Source organism: Artemia franciscana, chromosome 17 (assembly GCF_032884065.1).
Source record: "Artemia franciscana chromosome 17, ASM3288406v1, whole genome shotgun sequence".
Lineage (NCBI taxonomy): Eukaryota > Metazoa > Arthropoda > Branchiopoda > Anostraca > Artemiidae > Artemia > Artemia franciscana.
Genome location: NC_088879.1, coordinates 27,300,475 through 27,319,184, shown reverse-complemented (window position 1 = coordinate 27,319,184; position 18,710 = coordinate 27,300,475). Strand labels below are relative to the sequence as shown.

Here is an 18,710-nt window from a genome sequence, read left to right as displayed (position 1 = left end):
ACAAGTCCCAACCAATCAGAATAACAGGATTGATCACTGACGATTAGGAAATTAAACTACATATGTGCTCCTAAGTAGGAATGACTACCAATAAGTAATTAGCTTTATTTTAATTAGCGTTCACATGGGCGCCTAGTTAGACTTGCATCTGTCCAGACACTTTCCTTTCACATAAAAAGTTTTATAATTGAACAGCCAGTAATGAGTAACGACTAGGCATCCAGTTCCAGTCTACGAATTTGTACATAAAATTTCAAGTTTATGCAACCAGGAAGTTTCTTTCGTCACTATATTCATCATTTGCACTTAGGGAGAGGAGGGGGTTGGTTCAAGTGTACAAGTTTAGCTGAGCCTTCATGTGAACACTGCTTTATTTGCGTCATTGCTCAGCTAGAAGGATAAATCGAGAAACCATAATTTCTTTGCGATTTAATCATTTTAACGGTTTTTTGCATAACTGCTTAGAAAAATTAAATTTATTCCTCACTAAGAAGGATAGCTAAGGAGTTAACCTCGATAAGAAATTTACTACGATGGGGAATAAAGCCTTCTGACAGCATCAGTAGCAGGGTTTCCCAGTTCATTTTTATAAAGAAAGTTTACTGAAGAAAGTTTACTGATGAATTTACTGATGTTTTACATCAGTAAAATCAGTGTCCATATTTTTTGTCAGTTTTTTCGTTAGTACAAAATTATTCCAAAAATGTGCCTAGAATAAATGTCCTAGTTAATTGTTTGCTTTATTTTCTTTACTCTGTCAGCTGTGCAAGAATATTTCTATGTTCTAAATATGCCAACGACAGAAAACTGCGTTGCTTCTTACTGAAATTTCTCTGCGTCATAGAAGCTTGGAGTACGTGGTAAAGCACATACTAGTAAATAATGTCCAAGAACACAATGACTATGCATGACAAGATGGAAAAAAAAGTGAAGAAGAAAAAACGAGGATAATTTCTGGCGGTGAAAAGAGGAAGGATAAATATGTAGATATTTTGGTCAAGACCTCTGCTTGACCGACAGTGCACAAAAGTAAATAAAGAATAAACAAGAGCTAAGAGCTAAGCGTTTCCCATCATCTTAGGTTTCCCCACCCCAAACTTCCCCCAATGTCACCAGATTCGGTCAGGATTTAAAATAAGAGCTTTGAGACACGATATCCTTCTAAAAATCAAATTTCATGGAGATCCAATCACCCGTTCGTAAGTTAAAAATACCTCATTTTTTCTAATTTTTCAGAATTAACCCCCCCCCCAACTACCCCAAAAAGAGCGGATCCGTTCTGGTTATGTCAATCATGTATCTAGGACTCGTGTTTTTTTTCCACCAAGTTTCATCCCGATCCCTCCACTCTAAGTGTTTTCCAATTTTTAGGTTTCTCCTCCCAACTCCCCCCCCAATGTCACCAGAGCCGGTCGGGTTTAAAATAAGAGCTCTGAGGCACGATATCCTTCTAAATATCAAATTTCATTGAGATCCGATCACCCGTTCGTAAGTTAAAAATACCTCATTTTTTTTTATTTTTCAGAAATACCCCCCCCCCCCCCCCAACTACCCAAAAGAGAGCGGATCTGTTCCGTTTATGTCAATCATCTATCTAGGACTTGTGTTTATTTTTCCCACCATGTTTCATCCTGATCCCTCCACTCTAAGTGTTTTGCAAGTTTTAGGTTTCCCCCTCCCAACAAAGGTCTTATCGTTATATGGTATACCAGAAAAATACATTAAAGTGATTTGCGCTATGTACGAGAATAATACTGCTGCGGTTAAGGTAGGAAATGAGGTTAGCAACTGGTTTTGTATTAAATCATGAGTTAAGCAGGGTTGTGTTCTATCCCCCTTTATATGGATCATTTTGATGGACTTCGTCTTAAGGAGCACAGGAAAGGCAATTGGAGACCATGGAATCAAATGGGGAGGAAGAACGCTCCTGGACTTAGATTATGCTGATGATTTAAGCATATTAGATGAAAGTGTGAGCAAAATGAATGAATTTTTAGAGGTTTTACGAGTTCAGGGTGCTAAAATAGGCTTGAAAATTAATGTTAAGAAGACTAAGTCACTAAGATTAGGAATAAGTGAAGATGAACAGGTGACCTTAGGTAACGAAAAGATTGATCAGGTTGGGAGCTTCAGTTACCTTGGTAGTATTATTAGTAAAGATGGTGGGAGCAGTGAAGATGTTAAAAGTAGAATAGCTAAAGCTCAGGGTGTTTTTTCACAGTTAAAAAAAGTTTGGAAGAATAGAAAGATAAGCCTACAAACCAAGATTAGAATATTGGAAGCTACAGTGATGACAGTGGTCAAATATGGCTCTGAAGCATGGACACTCCGAAAAGCAGATGAAAATTTACTAGATGTTTTCCAGAGAAATTGCCTACGGATTGTTCTGGGTACCCGGCTGACTGACCGTATTTCAAACAGTAGGTTGTACGAAAAGTGTGGTTCAATCCCGCTTTCTGGGGCTATAATGAAAGAAAGGTTGAGATGGCTAGGCCACGTTCTACGGATGAAGGATGACAGATTACCGAAGATTGTCCTTTTTGGCCAACCGTCTGGGGCTACATGGAAAGCAGGTCGTCCTTGTCTGGGTTGGGAGGATGTCATAAATAAGGATTTAAAGGAAATGGGAACTTCCTGGGAGGATGTAAAGAGGGAGGCTTTAAATAGATTAGGTTGGAGGAGGAGCGTGCGTAGCTGTGTTGGCCTCAGGCGGCTTGGTGCTGCAGTGAGTTATTAGTAGTAGTAGTACTCCCCCCCCCCAGATGGTCAAATCGGGAAAACGACTATTTCTAATTTAATCTGGTCCGGTCCCTGATACGCTTGCCAAATTTCATCGTCCTAGCTTACCTGGAAGTGCCTAAAGTAGCAAAACCGGGACTTTAGGTTTTCCCCCTCCAACTCCTCCCAATGTCATCGGATCCGGTCGGGATTTAAAATAAGAGCTCCGAGACACAATATCATTCCCAACATCAAATTTCATTAAGATCCAATCACCCGCTGATAAGTCAAAAATACTTCATTTTTCTATTTTTTTGCGATTTAACCGGGCCCCCACTCACCCCCAGATGGTCAAATCGGGAAAACGACTATTTCTAATTTAATCTGGTCCGGTCCCAGATACGCTTGCCAAAGTTCATCGTCCTAGCTTACCTGGAAGTGCCTAAAGTAGCAAAACCGGGACCGACAGACAGACCGACAGACCGACAGAATTGGCGACTGCTATATGTCACTTGGTTAATACTAAGTGCCATAAAAATGTAGGGATAAAAGTCCCAGGTGCAAAATAAAACAACAAGTTTATTTTCATTTTGTCCTTGGAACTTTTTGCCCTCTGTTTTAATCTTTATTTTCATGTTTGCCCTTTACCTTTTCCGGGGGGACGTTCGAGCGGAGGTCCCAACCAAAATATCTGTATATTTACCCTTCCCTTTTCAATGGCTGAAATTATCCTCGTTTTTTTATGTAATATTTTTCTTTTTCATTTCAACACATACGTAAAATAATATGTTTTTAAGATGTAAAATTTCAATGTATTTAAAACTCTGTATTAAAACAATCTATTAAAAATATCCAGACATAAAACCCTTGTAAAAAATGTTTGAAATCCAATGCTTCTTTTCAGCATGCATTTGTAGACCAGAATTTAGCGAAAGTCGTATTTCAAATAAAAATATCATCAAATTAAAATAGAAGCTCTCATCAAATCTAGTTGGCGTCTGACAACAATCGAGAATGTTAACAAAAGCGTGTGAATAACATTTAATGTCACACCGTAATATTTCGATGATGTTGGAGATGATTCTCTTTGTTTCAAAAATGTCAACATTGTCAAATTGTCGAATATGTCAATGTGGCAAATTTGTCAACATACCAAATCATATATCACATCATAAGCTCAGCCAACCTAACAAGGCCTGTAAGCAGTATCATTGACACCTTTGATTCAAAGAATGTTACTACTCCTCACCTGCAAGAATGGCTTTATGTGCTTGAAATTCCTTCCCTCCAACGGAAAGTGTAACATCACTAAATCTTTGGTTTTCAAAAAGCATCCCTAAATCATCCGAGAGACGACATTCAGGAACTCGAAATTGAATGGCATTTGATTGACCAGATATGTTGACACTATCGGCAACAACGCTCACCTAAAAATGAAATACATACAGCTGATTATGTTGTCATATCAATAGATTTTCTAAATGCATCCATTCTAAATCGAGTCTTATTCCCAAGCTACAGTGCAGTCACACATGCCGATAAAACTACAAAATTTATAAACGATCCTTATTCTTCGCTAAGAGGACATTCATAGTCATGTAATTTTATGGGTTAGCAAGTAAAAAGGGCAAAAAAAAAACAAACAAAGATCGGCTACTGTCTGCCCAAAACCTAGCACCTACACAAATTTTGGGTCGATTTTGAGTTAAGGATCGGGCTCCCCCAACTATGACACGGCAATTGCAATGGCGCAGTCAAAATTTTTCTATCTGCTTGACTTTTTTAGATTTGCAGGATATTTGCAGGAGTAAAAAGTGACTTCGTCCATTTTCCACAAGCAAAACATATTACAGTCATACTAATAATTACAAAACGTACGCCGAGCTGAAAACTGAGTAGAAAAGAAGGGAAGAAAACTGACTTTGGAATATCTATTGACTACATATTTTAGCCTGTATCCATTTATTTCCTGCAAAACGGAAACAAAACGGAAAATCCGTATTTTTCAAGATTCTCAAAATCTTGAAAATGTAAATACAAGGTTTGAGGATAGCAAATGTAGAAACTTTTCAAACCTTGGAGAGGCTACCTGACAAGTCATTTCCTTTTTGTGCATCCTAACGGGCACGTAGTTGTCAAGAGCAACTCTAACAATTCTATATCATGGTAGCTTGGACAATTTTTATCTTACTTGCGTGGTTGAAAACTGTTTCAGGGGTGAATATTCCTTTGGATTCTCAACAGATGGCAAGGAACTTTTCGAGAAAAAAGTTTTTTTTTTGATAAGTCACATTGGTAGATAAATTTTTAAATTAAGATCCTGTTCCCAGATTGGGACAAAGGAATGGGATAGGAGCAAAAACTTAGACATCGTCCCATCCCTACTTACGGTGATCATTCAAGAAAGTGACAAAAATCCAAAGGTACGAGGCGAGAAGTGGCAGTTCTGGCCTCTCATGCGCCAAAGCAAAAGCTTGATTAGCCCCGTCTCCGAAAAATTTTCAGGCCAAATTTTAACAGAATTTCCATTTATTATCAAAATTCTTAATTTACTTAAATCTGACTTTTCTTACTTTTTATAGGAAAAGATACGGTAAAAAATGAAAATTTAGAATTCAATTAGCTTATACTTACTGCCAACTACGCTTACTACTTTATTTTAATAAAATATTCAGGAATTAGAAAATGATTATAACCGTTAAGATTATTTATTTTAAATTTTGCGCCCCTATAGTTCCTGCACCTGGGGCAAGTGCAGGTCCCCCTAAAACTGCCTCTAGTGGCGAGTTGTGTATACTGGGGTATGTTTTATTCTCTCCGTAATTGAACCTAGGGGGAAATAAAAACAGAAAAGCTTAATTCTCAAAAAAAAATTGAAATTTAGTGTTTTGGAGCTAGATTTTAGCTTGTTGTGTTTTCAGAAGTAACATTTTGAGTATTGACCAGAAAAAGTCGGGTTAATTGACAGGCATGTTCAGAAATAATTTGTTAGATCACAAAGCTTTTCCATTTACAGAATTTAAGTGAGAAAAAATGGGTATAATTTAAATAAAACAGTAGTTTTATTGAAATATAATCCGATACCTGCCATTCGTACTGGAAGCTGGTCTAAGATTGAATAAGTCCACTTCCAAGCAACCCCTAACTTCCGGCTGCAATTTAAAAGTAATTTTTTTCTAAAGAACGTATTCTAATTTTAGAATGTCTAGCTTCTAATTGCGTTTCGCAAAATTATTAAATTTTGAACGCTAGATGAAGATTTCATGAATCAGTCTCAGCTCCACCCACAAAAATTAAAAACGCCCATTGTTCTTCCATATATTTTTAAAGTATATTTTCCTTACACTATATGCATAGAAGAATGTTTTTGGTAGGTTTATATTGACCAAATTGAAAGATATTGAAGGCAAAATAAGACACACGAGCCAAAAGTTAGCGGCATATGGTGCAGTTTAAGACAACTCACATGGCAAATTTGAAAAGCAATACAAAAAGTATGTACAAACATCTGATAGAAAAATGACCCAATAGCCCCAAATGAACGACCCGAGCAAAGCCAAAACAACACCTATTTCCAGCAGGATGAAAACAAACTCCCTCATGAATCGAGGTCACATTCTCTTTGAGAGTAAACGAGAAAGCGGTTACAATATCATGGCCTTTTGATTCGTATTCTGATCAAACTGAAAACCAGTTTGGATGCTTCAATCAGCCGCAGAGAAATCGTAAGCCAGACACACATATATATATATTTTTTTTCAATCTGTATGGTCGAAAATATACAATTTGATATTCGTTTTTTACCCGTTTCACAGCATCCTGAAAAAGATATACAATCACAACTAAACAGAGGAAAACGAATGTAGAATCTCGCTTGTTGTAAAAATCATCGTTAATATACATTCTGTAGTCTTAGACAGAGCCTGATTTAAAGCTTTGACGCTTCTAGCCCCAAGTATTTTTGCCACTCCATTTTTGCGAGATTTTCGGGAAAACCCCTGAAAATTCGGGGATTGTGGAAGCACTGAACAGATCGCAACTGATGAGCCAAAAGTAGTGAAAGAGATGATAGCAAACTCTCAGCTGCTATTCTTGGGAGATATCTGACAGTTCGAGCGGCCACGGAATTCTCGTGTTGTTTTAAGATCACTTTTCTGTGAATAGGCAGCGCGGCGGTGGAGTGCACATGACACTTAGATGATAAATTACCTCAGTCCAGTTTCTGTTAAGAAAAAAAAAATCACCCAATGACAATTTACTACCCCCCCCCCCTGGCATTATGTGACCCTAGGCCCTGGCTTAGTGAGCCTATTGGTAAATCCATGCCTGGTATTAGAGTTTAATATTAATTTGCCTCCATTTAGAAAACTTGTTGGCAAATTTCACATTTTGCTTATTTTGCTTGACAGCATTTGATGGCGTCAATTATTCCAGTATTAACTGAAATTGACAAGTGATCAGCCACAATATTTTGTGTCGATAAATAAATATTAAATAAACGTAATGTCAAAATCACATAGGCTACATCCAGCATATGGTCTTAGAGTTTAATATTAATTTGCCTCCATTTATAAAAATTGTTGGCCAATTTCATATTTTGCTTTACAGCATTTGATGGCGTCAATTATGTTCCCAAAAAACTTTTTTCATACTTATTGGATCCTACTTAATTGGAATGAAAAGAAAATAGATCCTACTTAATTGGAATGAAAAGAAAATAGCTCTAAACATTGCCTATGGCTAGAAACAAAATAAAGTTGAATGCCAGCGGGAAAAGGTCTCATTAGCAAGGTCGTAAACGTTAAAGAATTTGCGTATGTTTGACAAGACGTGCTGACATGATAACAAAAATTTAAATTTTTGTTAAAACGAGTATTTTTTTCGGGTAGAGGTGTCGAGGTGCTCCATAGATAGTCAAGGTTGAACATTTTGGCAGGACAAGGATGAATATTTTTCAAAGCAGGAAATGGCCTCGCACCTTTACATAGGAAACGTTTTTGCGCTATTTTTAAAGAGGTACATGCCATACATACAGTGTCGGATATTTGAGAGACGCTTCTTCGGCAAGGCCTTTTTTTTGTTCCACCAGGGTCGTTAAAAAGGCTTCACCCGGAAGGGGATGTAGATCTAAGGGAAATTCAGGTTGTAAGCTGAATAAAAAAAAGAAAAAAACAAATCATTAGAAAATCCAAACAATCAACCAAGGCTGTCCTTCGAAAATCATGTAAATAAACTGAGATTTCTGGAAATAAGCATTTGAGTGAACCTATCTACTCCAAATACTTAACCTAAGGTTCGACAGGAAATGTATTTTGGTCCAACACTCGGGATTCACATCGTCCAATGAAGAAATGTCTGAATATCCACAGGGGAAATATCCAGTTCGTTTCGGTACGTATCAAAGTAGAAAAATCGTTTCTCCAAGTGAATAAAACAGTGTTTGAGATCTCAAGAAAGGAGCTCAAAAACCTTCTCTTCTTTTATTTTTTATATGGGGGCACCTATTAGGGGTGCAGGGAGAAACCATTACCCCCTTAGATTTGGAAAACCATCTTCTGTGCATTTTCATTAAAGAAAATCGTTCAATGATATTTTAATACACATTATTATTATCATATTTTTTTTATTACCTTCTTTTTCGAATATTAACTTTTTTTACTATTTAAATAAACTGTTAAATAGTTTCAGACTAATAGTGCATGATAAAACGATATTCAAAATTAGTTTCTGAGGAAGGATAACGATATTAGCGAAAAGGAAAGGTTGCTTGTTTTCAGTGTATTCTGAGAAACGAATAATGACGCGCAATGTTACGATTGTACTACAAAGTATCTTACAGAAAGCCTTAGCTTGCCAATAAAAAATATGGAACAGTTTTCGAGAAAAATAAATACATAAATACACAATTAGTCGCTTAAAGAGTAGGCTATATATATATATATATATATATATATATATATATATATATATATATATATATATATATATATATATATATATATATATATATAGGATCTTGGTGATATTAAGAATAAAATACCTTCACTGAGCCTGTTAAGTACTTAGGATAGTGAAAAAGAAATGTGATTGTCAGAATCGATTAGGTGGAAACTTATACAACCATATATAGCTTAATGTTAAATTTGTCCGAAGGAAAAGCTTTGTCAAATTTAGCTAATTACAATTCGAGCTTACAAAAAATATGAAAAAGACAATAGAGGGCTACTCAATATCCTGCGTGTGGTTGCTTACTGTTGTTTCAACAAGGTATTCAGATTATTGTTGTACAAAACTATCTACCATTCCGGAAATGAATTTCAAATCAATTTTCTCGTCTGACAAGGTGATATCCATATGTAGACAATAGATTTCTCTGCATTTTTTTTCTTCCATGCAAACTTTCTCTCGTTTTGAATAAGATTTTTTACACATGACCGATTCTTACCCTCAATATTATATTCTAATTCCCACGTTTTTAAAACGACTCACGACCCAACCTGATCAGTACGAATTCCAGTACTTAGATTAGGAGTGAGCGGGGGGGGGGTAATTACATGACAAAGTGCAACATTGCGTCACATTTTGGTGGGAGGGGTGCTTATGACCAAGTTAAGAAATTTTTCTCCCATTGTGTGCAGCTATGATCATCCATTTGTGATGGGGGGCGTGACTGTTCCCGGGAGGGGCGGTCACGTAAAAAATATTCTAGGCTACTATTTTCCAGCAGGCAATTAGGCCATTTATCGTAATAATGACCTTACTATTACTTACACTAGTTTTCGTCCACCTTTGTCAACAGTTTGAATTCGCCAAATATCGGGTTCGATATCTGCAACAGGGTATCCACACAATCGCTAGTGTTATCGATAACTCCAATAAAGATATTTACCTCAAAATATTTTTACGGTAACGATCCTTTTTTTTGTCTTTTGATTGCAATTTTGTGTTATTGTGTTGGTTATCTCGTAACGAGAAGGAACACGCTTCACAATTGTAGGGTAAAAAAAAAACCTTTTGGTATACATTCGTGATAGAAGAATCAGAAGAAAACCTGTTAGAAGCCGAAAGGAGCCAATTTCATATTCCTGGTGCTGTTTTTCAACAGAATAAGAAGGACCAATAAAAATAATCGGTAGATTGGGGATAGGGACAAAATTGGTGTAACTAGTTTGCAATTTGTGATATCTGCCAAGCCCAAACTATACATAGACTACTCGAGAATCCAAACTGAAGGCAATGATGTCAATTCACGAAAATGTAAGGGGAGGTAAATGTAGCCTATTCAGTAAATTACACTTTTCTTTTAAATCGACCGGGAAGGGGGGCAATTCTGTTTTTTTTTCATTTTGTTTCAATGAAAATACAAAAAAAGAGTTGTTTTCAATTAAAATACCCCCTCCCAAAAAGAGGTGTATTTCACTAAATCTTTAGGAGAGAGCGAAGGCCTTTCCTCAATTGACTCAACTTACTGAATGATGCTCAACCTTCTAAACTACAAACTGTTGATCGTTCTTATTGTCTCTCAACGACATAAAAAGCGTAAATTAGCAAGTAGCAAAAACGTGGGAACACTTTTTTTATGACTGACTCTAAAGCATTTAGAAATTCAAGATCTTTGAACATTTTGAAATACATTCTCTACTGCGAAGTTTGCAAAACTCATGTTGCAAGTTTTGGCTTTATATCTGATATTGTAATTTCGCCAGCTGTTGCGACAGCCATTAGAACGTAAGTCTGGGATATGTGCTGAACCAACAGAGTTGAAAAAAAGTTTATGCAAGGAATCAACACTTTTCTAAAATTAAGATCATACTATTTTAATACTTTTCTTCGATGTCAATAACATTGAAAAATACGAAGTCTGCACGCAACAGCCAACGATAGTAGCCTAGCAGTATCAATTTTTTTACTAGAAAAATAAAATATCCCCAAGAGCCATTGCTGGCGCAGAGGGCGTCCAATCGACGTTCCAGTTCCTGGCTTTTTTTACAGGGATAAGTAGCAAGCTTGTCGCCTAGCCTTGCTGCGGTGGGGATCGAACCATGGCCCTCGTATTGGAAAGAAGAGCACCAATTTACTGTGCTATAACAGGTTAGAAAAACAAACTAATCAAAATTCGCATCGAACTTCAAACATACGCAAAAACACAAAGAACGTGTTTATTAACATAATTACAGTCAAAATTTAAACGAAAGAACAATAAGAAAAAATGTATTTCCTTATTGCTTTTGAACTACAGCCAAAAGTATGAAATCCCCATTAGCACCTTTTATTCAAAGGCAAGTATCCATAAGGTCAAATTAATTCAGAACTTGATTGGGAATAAAAGGCCAATAGCAGTTGTATATCTGAAAGCAAGCACCCAAGCAGCCTGTCCCAGGTATGAACATTTCAACATCTCTATTTTTCTGTCTATACATTTCACCCGAAATAAAAACTTAACGACGCATAATTTAAATTTTTAGACGTGCCATATACACTTTTTTGTCTTTTAAAGTCAAATTTATTTAGTGCTTGATGGTCAACAGTAGTTTGACAACTGAACAGCTCTTAACTATCGTCCATACAGTCTATCAAAAGTAAAAAGCACAATCTATAATTTCAGTTTTTAGTTATGCCGTATAAATACATTTGCCTTTTATTAAAAGTCAAGTGTGTATAAAGTCAAATTAATTCACAGCCTAATGAAAATAAATATTAATATTAGCGTGATATTTAAAAATCAAGGCGCTATGCACCTTCAAATTAATTCAGTAATTGATAGAAAAAACAAATCCAATAGTAGTTTGGCAGCTGAACGGCTCTGATCCATCGTCTATAAGGTCCGTCAAAAATAAAAAAGCACAATGTATAATTTCAGTTCTTAGATATGCCATATGCATGCATTTGCTTTTTACTAAAGGACAAGTGTGTATAGTCAATTTAATTCAGAATCTGTTGAAATCAAGGGGCTACGCACCTTGGTTGAGGTATAAACAACATGACGCATCTGATCTATCGTCTATGAAACATGAATTAAACTATTCAGTTGCTTGAAAAAAAAAAAAAAAAAAAAAAAAAACTCGTTCAAAATCTGAAAGCAAGGGCCTACGCGCTCTATCTCAAGTGTAAACAATAGTGTCTCTTATTCACGTCTACTTAGTCAGAATCAAACTAATTAATAGTGTCTCTTATTCACGTCTACTTAGTCAGAATCAAACTAATTCGAAAGTAACTGGAAAAGAATCAACAGTTCTATGTCTGATAGCAAGGGATTCTGCAGACTGTCTCAGGTGTAAACAACACCCTTTTTGATCTATCGATATTATATAGTAGATTCAAAGTCAAAACATAGGATATACAATTTAAGTTTTAGATGTACAATAAGCCCGTATTGTTAAAATTTATGGTGTTACTAAAGAAATGTAAAAAAAAAACTATAGCGACATTTTAGTTTTATGCATATTGGTCAGCATTTAGATTTATATTTTGCGTCAAATTGTATACGACCAATTTGTTTATTTTTTTATTCCCAAATTCTGGAGGTCAATAAAATGTTTGAATTGAATTAAATAAGCAGTAATGAACGCGGAAAACGTGCTTAAGTGTCTACACCTCTAGAGAAAACTCGTTTATAGGGAACCCGTTTAATTTTATATATAGATACGCAAAAAGTGTAAAGCATCTTAAGCAGATACAGCCAAAGTGTCGGGTTAACTTACAAGGTTGGAAACTGGCGCTAGTGTCGATAAAAATCCCACAAACACCACCTACTTTTTAGTGCTTCTTGGCTTTTTTTTTCAAGCTTCATAATTCTATTTTTGCAGAAACTAAGATCAGACACTTATTACTATATTAATTTCGCCTTAAAATGGATAAAGAACTCAATTAAAGTGAATTTTTTCTCTCACTAGTTGAGTATTCCCAAAATAACCCAAAAAGTATCCCAAATTGTATTTTCAGTAAGTATATACTTTTGTTTTTCAAGGCTTGATTAAATGAAACTTTCAGAAAACTTGGGATGAGGTGTTTTTCTTTTGAAGAGGGGACTTCGAATTTTGTGATGATATGGCTGGACAAAACAGTTTTGTTTAATTCTCAAAAAAGAGCAAACGCTATGGCTTATTCTTTTTCATTCCTGTTATCAGAAAGGCTTCTCTACTAGTTCTCAAATAATACTTTTCAAAGCCACTTAATAACGCATTTTTCCCATGAATCATAGCAAATACAAATAAAATTCTTTTCTTTTCTCTTCCCGAGACGAAATTTCACTTCTTTGAAAATGAAAAACAACTTAATAGTCCCCTGACCCTCTCCCAAAGGGTGTCTCATAAGGAAATCAACTTACCTCACAAAATAGGGTAAGCTTGTCGTCAGGTAGAAGGCCATTTGCTTCATCCAATAGGAAGTCTCGCCTAATGAATTTTTTGAAACCCCAATCTTTCCCTTGTACAAAACGGTAGGCTCGCTGACTTTCTAAAAGAAACAAAGAGCATGCAAACAGATATTGAAAGTTCAAACAGTTTGAAATTTTTAGTCAGATACTAAATAAGCATTGCGACTGGCTGAACTAGGGTTGGTTTTGAAACGCTCATAATATCTTATAACGAAAACCCAAATCGTGGTATTTTTTTTTTTTTTTTTTTTTTTTTACGAAGAAAATCTCCATTCAAAGCATGGTATCAAAGGCCTAAGTAGCAAAAAAAACATCCCGCCTTGACCTTTTCAAAATTTCCCGCCTCTGATTAGCTTTTTCTTTTTAGAAGATAATTTGCCATTTTAAATAAGCGTTTGTTTTTTTAATCCAGAGTTTACCAAACTTACTGACTTAGTAAAGATCATAACTTGTATTTTAACCTTGACAATCAAAATAGTTTTTTAGATCATATACAGTTCTGCTACCTAAGAAGGGTCATATATCCAGCTTTCGACAAACAATAATTACTAAATCTCTAATGAAGCAATTATCAAATATCGAGAGCATTCATAGCCAAGTATGAAAGTTTTGCACCAGAGGCCACAGGTGGAGTAAGAACAGCCTAGGGAAATCGGCAGTTTCCAAGCTTGCCTTAAAGAGTCCCACAGGAAAAAACCAGCCGCTCAGCCAAATTAGTTATCCCAAAAAGAACAAACAACGTAGTAAAACATTTCTCTCTTACAATAAGTGCCAATCTTCCTGCTAGTTATAGAAACGAGTTATAGAAATGTAGGCATGTTCTGTGTCCTATTTTTATTACCACAAAATAATTAATGTTCGATTCAAGCTTGAGTTGCTGAAGTCCCCACCAGGAAAGAAGGAGGGGATTAAAGACCATATATATTGATATACACGCATACCCATCTGTAAATGCAAAAAAAAGAAACCACTAGCAGTGATTTGACACATTTCGTTAACATGTATCAGACAGAGTGGCACAATACCCAGTACCACGTCACCATATCATAATTGTACACAAAAAAATCTTTCTAAGACTGGTGCGAAGGACCCATCCCCTGAGGAAAAATCTCAAATCCCTACAATTTAGGATAAACGGGTGGACACATATAGTCCCAAGTCTGTCTTGCGTCATGTAATTTTTACTTTTAATTTACTGCTGAACTTCGATTTCACTTTATGATCCTTTCAAGAGAGATGTAGACCATGTACAAAGGTGACATTGAAAGGAGCCTGGTTTTATTTCCCAACATTTATGAGTCCTTTAATAATTGGCAGCTGATGTCACTCAATCTCTGGAAGACAGTAAATGCTTAGCTTACTTAAAAAAAACTATTTCTTCAATTTCAACAGTTTCTCTTCAAAACAAGCATGCTTATACTGAAGAAAATACATCAGAAGAGAATATCTGCTGTGTTTAATTTAGTCTAAGCATTTTCATTGAAACTGCAAAAAAAAGCGCCCGCCCTAGATTTTTGAATTTTTTTTGTATCTTGATTTTGCATCTGACAGCTGATATCACTCTTAATCTCAGGAAGAAGGTAAATGCTCAGCTTACTTTTCAAAAAAACAACTATTTGTTCAATTTCAACAGTTTTTCTTCAAAAAAGCATGCTTATACTGAATAAATACATCGGAAGAGAATATCTGCTGTGTTTAACCTAGTCTAAAAATTTTCACTGAAACTACAAAAAAAGCACCCGCCCTGGATTTTTGAAGACTTTTTTTTGTATCTTGATTTCTTGAATTTGTATCTAGCAGCTGATGCCACTCTTAATCTCTGAAAGACAGTAAATGCTTAGCTTACTTTAAAAACAAGAGCCGAAAGCTCATATGGCACTTGTGACGAGATCGGAACCTAAAATTAGACTCGGTACTAGAGCTATGGATTTTGCTGTTCTTTGTTTATTGGCAATTATTACAAAAATAAACTTGCAAATACAGTGTTCCTGTAGTGTCTTCTTGTTCGGTATTGTAACGTTTGTCCCACCAAGTTTCATCCCGATCTTTCTACTCTAAGCGTTTTTCAAGATTCCCGGTTTCCTCCTCCAACTTCCCCCAATGTCACCAGATCCAGTCGGGATTTAACATAAGAGCTCTGAGACACGAGGTCCTTCTAAATATCAAATTTAATCAAGATCCGATAACACCTTCGTAAGTTCAAAATTCCACATCATCCCTTCCAGATGGTCGAATCGGAGGAGCGACTATTTCTAATTTAATCTGGTCGGATCCCTGATACGCCTGCCAACTTTCAACGTCCTAGCTTATCTGGAAGTGCCCGAACTAGCAAACCCGGGACCAACAGATTGACAGACAGACAAACGGACAAATTGCGATTTCTATGTCACTTGGTAAATACCAAGTGCCATAAAAGCTATTTGTTCAATTTCAACTGTTTCTACTCAAAACAAGCATGCTTATACTGAAGAAAATACATCAGAAGAGAATATCTCAGTGTTTAACCTAGGCTAAGCATTTTAGTGAAACTACAAAAAAAGTGGCCGCCCTAGCTCTTTTTTTGCATCTTGATTTCTTTAAATGCTGAAATAGATCCGTCCCCTCCCTTCCCCAGATTCCGTCAATTGGCGTCCCTGAACCTAATTGGTCGAGGTTATTTCTCTGTCCTTGTTTCTAGTGTAAAAAATTATGGCCAACTGGAGTCGGTCAAAGATGATTTTTCAACCAATATCGATGGGTCAACGGATATTCGTCTCCGTTTTTCTGCGTAATAGCGCACCAGGTGTGTTTTTGAGCAACTGAGGCCGATCTTTGAAATTTTAGACTTCCTTGTAAATGTCTTTGTAGAAACCCTCTTTAAACATACACGCTTGCGTAATAATTCAATCTTATAACCATGAGAGCAGGATGTAAACATATAACAACAAGAAATCTTATCATATTCTATTTTTTATTATTATTATTATTATTTTTACACTGTAGTATAATGTGTATCTAGAATTTTTGTTCAGGAGGGGGAGGGGTTCAAAAAACTTAACAATATGAACTAAAATTTGTTTGCAGTGTTTTATTTTTATTTTTGTACGAGCAAACTTTCGGGTGGGAGCGGGGTTCAAACGGGGTAAGATCAGATGGATACGACCCTGGCTCAAATTAAGTCTTAACGGTACTTGTATGATAGCGACCATGCTTCGTTCTTGATCTGTAATAAAACTGGTTTTTGAGACCAACTACTATGCAGATATTTATATTAAATAAATATTTAATATATAGTTAGTTAGCTTAGGTATTTAACATAATGCGTTCTGAGCGGCCTGCTTTCCATAATTTTCTGTTGTGTTAATAAAGTTATATATTTTCATCATATTTTGCTATATTTCAATATGGTTAACCTAACTTCACTTCTTGAGTGTTGTCGCTCAGGTTACAAAGTGTGGTCGCTATATCATACAAGTGCCACCCTAATAGGTAGGTAGGTAATTTTATTCAAAAAACAATACAATAAACTTTCATTCATCAGCTAAAAAAAATAGGCCGCAATGGCCTGTAAGCATAGCTGACATCAAATACGATCCATTTCTTTAACATATTTCACTTACATCAAAAAGAAAAATAAATAAGATAAATAAACTACAAAAAAAGAAAAAAAACACAAAAAAAAGAAAACAAAACAAAAACCAAAGGTCAATTTAACAAAATGGGGGGAGATACCCCTCTCTCAATCTAAAATACTCAACATTACTAATTGTTCAGAAGATGGGCCTTGAGGCGTCGTTTCAGCTGAGGCATTCTGAATAATAAAAAGATATTTAAAAAAAGGTAATGTAAAGAGACGTACCCATTGCTTTGGTTTCTTCCCTTTTTGCATTTAAAATGGAAAATTTGAATTTGGCTCTAACTTCCGATTTATTGCAGGATACTAACAACAGGTATAAAGATAAATAGTCTTTACTTTCTTCATCTAGACCTTTTGGATTCACTCGTAAACACCTGGAAAAAAAAGAACTGTTTTAAAACATAAATCAAACCAACACAAGATCCAGCAATCCAAATCTTAAGACGGGGATGACTATAAGCAAGGCGCGCAAAAGTTCAACCCAGGAACAGGGACGTCAATTAGGGGGGACACTTTCCCCACTAGATTTCTTACGCAGATTAAAAAAGAAACTTTTTTCGGTGTTTTTATTGAAAACTGTTTTTTCACTGTATTTTTTTTTTAATGTCCCGGCCCTAGATTTTTAAAATAAATTTACCCCCTCCCCTAAATTTTCGTGAATTGACGTCATTACCCAGGATGATGATTTTACCGGGATGAGATACATAAAAAAGTGCATTTACAAGATATAATTTTACAATTTTTCATAGAATCTTTAAAAAATATCGAAACAGGAATCCCATACCATCCACCCCCTTTCTAACTGGCGTGAAAACCATAATCAGTCAGCTGTTCAAGTTTAAAGTAAACTTAACCAAATGTTTGGTAAAGTATGTCCTTTAGCATTAAAAAAAGATTTACCTCGTAAAGATATGGCTCACTGCCAGCCTGTTAAAAAGTATAAAGGAAAAAAACTTGTAAGGTAAAGATACATCACCAAAATTAAACTAATATACAAGACCGCACCCAGGAGAGAGGGGTTACTGGGTTTGAATCCCCCCTCCAAAATTTCTGTCCGACTCGTATCAAAGTAACAAAAACGCGTATAAATAAATTTTTCAGTATTTTTTTTAAGTTTTTTGTGTCAAGACAGAAAAAAACACACCTAACTCATTTTTAGCGAAGAACACGTTTTTTTTTCTCTTTGTCAGCATGATTTTATGAATGATAGATCAATAGAGCAAGCTATAACTGCTTTACATTTTTTTTTTTGAAGATATTGATAATTGTCATTTGGCAGCAAATATCTATATATATAAAAATAAGTTGTCTGTCTGTGGATCAGGTGACGTCATGTTTCTGTGTTGACTGACGTCATGAAATTAGTTGTCGTCATTTTTGCTTTGACGGTGACGTCATTCAAGATATTTAATCATGAAGTTAGTTGTCGTCATTTTTGCTATGACGGTGACGTCATTAAAGATATTTAAGACATATATGTTCACGTAGAAATCTATTAATGTTTAAGTTTAAAATGACTGATGAACTTACAATGGCAAAAGCCGATGAAGATGCTCAGAGAGTCTATGCCAAAAAACTTGCTGCTGATAGAGAAAGTCAGAAAAGAAAGCGTGCCGAGGAATCAAAAGAACAGCAAGGAAACAGGCTTGAGGCTGATAGAGAAAGAAAGAACCGAAAGCGTGCCGAGGAATCAAAAGAACAGCAAGGAAACAGGCTTGAGGCTGATAGAGAAAGAAAGAACAGAAAGCGTGCCGAGGCACTACCAGAGCAACGCGAAAGCAGACTTGCTGCTAAAAGAGAAAGTAAAAAAAGAAGGCGTGCCGAGGAATCACAAGAACAGCAAGAAATAAGGCTTGCTGCTGATAGAGAAAGTAAGAAAAGAAAGCGTGCCGAGGAATCACAAGAACAGCAAGAAATCAGGCTTGCTGCTGATAGAGAAAGTAAGAAAAGAAAGCGTGCCGAGGAATCAGAGCAACCTGAAAGTTATCGCCTGGCATTCAG

At 35.8% G+C, this 18,710-nt stretch overlaps 1 protein-coding gene across 2 annotated transcripts in view; it reads right to left on the bottom strand.

Moving 5' to 3' along the window:
• Positions 1-18,710, bottom strand: part of LOC136038086 (speckle-type POZ protein B-like) — a 77,199-nt gene that overhangs the window by 11,603 nt on the left and 46,886 nt on the right. For both annotated transcript variants that reach the window (XM_065721086.1, XM_065721087.1), the window contains 3 exons: positions 16,932-17,083; positions 13,046-13,173; positions 3,968-4,145 (listed from right to left, as the gene is read on the bottom strand). In XM_065721086.1, the coding sequence (XP_065577158.1) occupies positions 3,968-4,145; positions 13,046-13,173; positions 16,932-17,083 (458 nt within the window). The remainder of the gene's footprint in view (positions 1-3,967; positions 4,146-13,045; positions 13,174-16,931; positions 17,084-18,710) is intronic.